Here is a 2,388-nt window from a genome sequence, read left to right as displayed (position 1 = left end):
CAATAGGAATTAAAAAGTGTGCTACCACTATTTGATTTTCCATGTAAAATGTTTTACAAACGTTGATTAAATCCGAGCCTATACTTCTTCTGCAAGTCCCGTTGAACAGTCGCTAAACTCTGAATGAAGACCTGCTTTACAATCTAGAAGCACCAAAGTACCTAGCTTACTTAACATCTGTCAGCTATGATCACGACATTTTTAAGGTCATAATTTTTAATGAAGACTAAATTTTTTCCGTACCTTTCATTATAGGTTTTAATAAAAAAGTTGATTGTCAATTTAAAATAAAAATAAAAATTTAATAGACCATCTTAAATTTATATTTTAGAAAATAATAAATATTAATTAATAATATATGCAAAATTTTCTATTATAAATTAGTAATTTATACAAAGTCTAAAATAAAAGAATCAAGTTTCTAAATTCATATATCTACTTTAAAGATTTTTTAATTAATATAACTATATAATTTTTCTTTTTCTAATTTATTTTATTATATTTTAACAAGTTTTTAATTTAGTAGAATATGCAATCATCAACATACAAAATAGAAACAATCCTTAACTTATAAATATAAAATAATATATTTGTATCACATAAGATCACATTTATGTATATTAAATAAAATACTAAGTTTATTGATGATTTAGTAATAAATTTATTTTTCATGTTGATGGGCAATACGGCATAATTCTCAACTAAACAACTTTTCAATGCCCCGCTTGCAACTTTTCTCTATAAGAGACATTTTAAAGCTTGACTAATATAATTTTTTGTGGTCATAATTAATTTAGTTTTTCGAAATTTACATAAAGATAACTAATTTTTGCGTGGTTGAACCGGCAAATGCATCTCCCCCATTCTTAAGAATTGAATGAATCAACGACTCATCGCATTCACATTAAATTAAATAGCCCTGTTTGTGAAAGAATTGTTAAGGGGGAGACAAAATGCAGATCGCCTATAATGCGAAGTATCCACAGTTGGTCTGTGTTGTTCTGTTATCATATATTTTTTGCAGTGCAACGCAGAACTGCGGCAAGAATAAGGCAAGCACTGAATTCCAGAATAATCTTAAAATAGTTCTTGATAATCTTGTGGACAATACATCATCATCAAATGGTTTCAGTACTTCATCCTATGGCCAAAGTCCAGACACAGTTTATGGTCTCCTCCAATGTAGGGGAGACGCAACTGCGGAAGAATGCCTCAGCTGTTCACAAGACGCAAACAGCTCCATGCTCAATGCTTGTAAAAATGTAAGCAGCGGTAGATCTATGCTAGACAAATGCTTCGTACGCTATGAGAACTATTCCTTCTTCGGAGAACTAGATACCAATACACTAGTTGTTTATAATACAGCGAAGGTTACAGATGAGCCTGAGGAGTTCAAGGCGGCCGTTAAGGAGCTTTTCAGCAATCTATCTGAAAATGCCATCCAATCCCCAACACGATACTCTTCTGGATCAAAATCCACCACTACATTTTATACGATAAACGGCCTGCTGCAGTGTTGGATGGATTTAACTTCTGTTGACGACTGCAATACATGCTTGAATAACGCAATTCGTCGGCTGTTGGATGCGACGTTTAGCGCCGATGGACCTTTTCAGGGAGGAGTTGGCTGGTGCGGAAGTTGCTTTGCTCGTTACGAAACGTATTCCTTCTTTCATCCCGCCCCTCCACCGCCACCGTCTCCCGTTGAACCGCTTTGTCCACCACCACCGTCTCGCGTACACGTTGCCAGGATTTTTCGTTGAAGAAACTGTATAGAACTTGGTGAAAATATGGGAGATGGTGCTTTCACATAAAACCTAACTTCAAGACTTCAAAATAATTGATCCCGGCAAGTTCTCGTTGAGTGTAAATGGCAAGTAACCATTTATCTTGTCTTACAACAGTACTATAATAAATAACTCAGAGCATTTATGTTGTTTATTAATTTTTATAGTGAGTTGATAGTAGGTGGGTTTTTTTTCCTTATGTAGGCCTTGTCTAGTCGGAGATAAGACAATGGAAGTGGGCATTTATAATTGCCTTTTTGTATTCTTCTTTTCCACAAGAGTTTCAATACTACAACACATCCAATGAAGCATTTCAGTACTCTCATGTGATATTTAAAAATGCATTTCTAAGAGGTTTTGCATGAGGTATTTTGGAATTTCACACTTGAAATTTGGGCATTGAAGTGTCATGGAGGGAACCTTCAAAGGTAATGTGCCGATTAGAAGAATAGTCCAATTCAGTAGAATAGCTATTGTTAAGGTTATTCTCATCCAATAAATTTGTATATATATTTATAAATTTTGGTTTATGTAGAGGAATTCTTACATGGAAGTCTAACCACAACTATGGGGAGTATAAGACCAGGATAGATGATTTCCC

At 34.0% G+C, this 2,388-nt stretch overlaps 1 protein-coding gene across 1 annotated transcript; it reads left to right on the top strand.

The window, feature by feature from the left end:
• The first annotated feature begins 852 nt into the window (after positions 1 to 852).
• LOC149531163 (antimicrobial ginkbilobin-2-like protein) lies at positions 853 to 2,098 on the top strand. The gene has a single exon (XM_089808810.1). It carries the CDS (start codon positions 954 to 956, stop codon positions 1,761 to 1,763), a length of 810 nt encoding a protein of 269 aa, XP_089664936.1. The 5' UTR covers positions 853 to 953; the 3' UTR covers positions 1,764 to 2,098.
• Positions 2,099 to 2,388: the final 290 nt, after the last annotated feature.

This window comes from Cupressus sempervirens, chromosome 11, assembly GCF_028749045.1.
Source record: "Cupressus sempervirens isolate cs-2001-9-10 chromosome 11, ASM2874904v1, whole genome shotgun sequence".
In the NCBI taxonomy this organism is placed as follows: Eukaryota; Viridiplantae; Streptophyta; class Pinopsida; order Cupressales; family Cupressaceae; genus Cupressus; species Cupressus sempervirens.
Note: the sequence above shows the minus strand (reverse complement) of the source record. Positions and strands in the feature narration are given on the sequence as shown.

What these genes read in the sequence shown, in the direction of transcription:
- LOC149531163 (XM_089808810.1), top strand. Translation starts at nt 954, where the DNA reads ATGCAGATCGCCTATAATGCGAAGTATCCACAGTTGGTCTGTGTTGTT.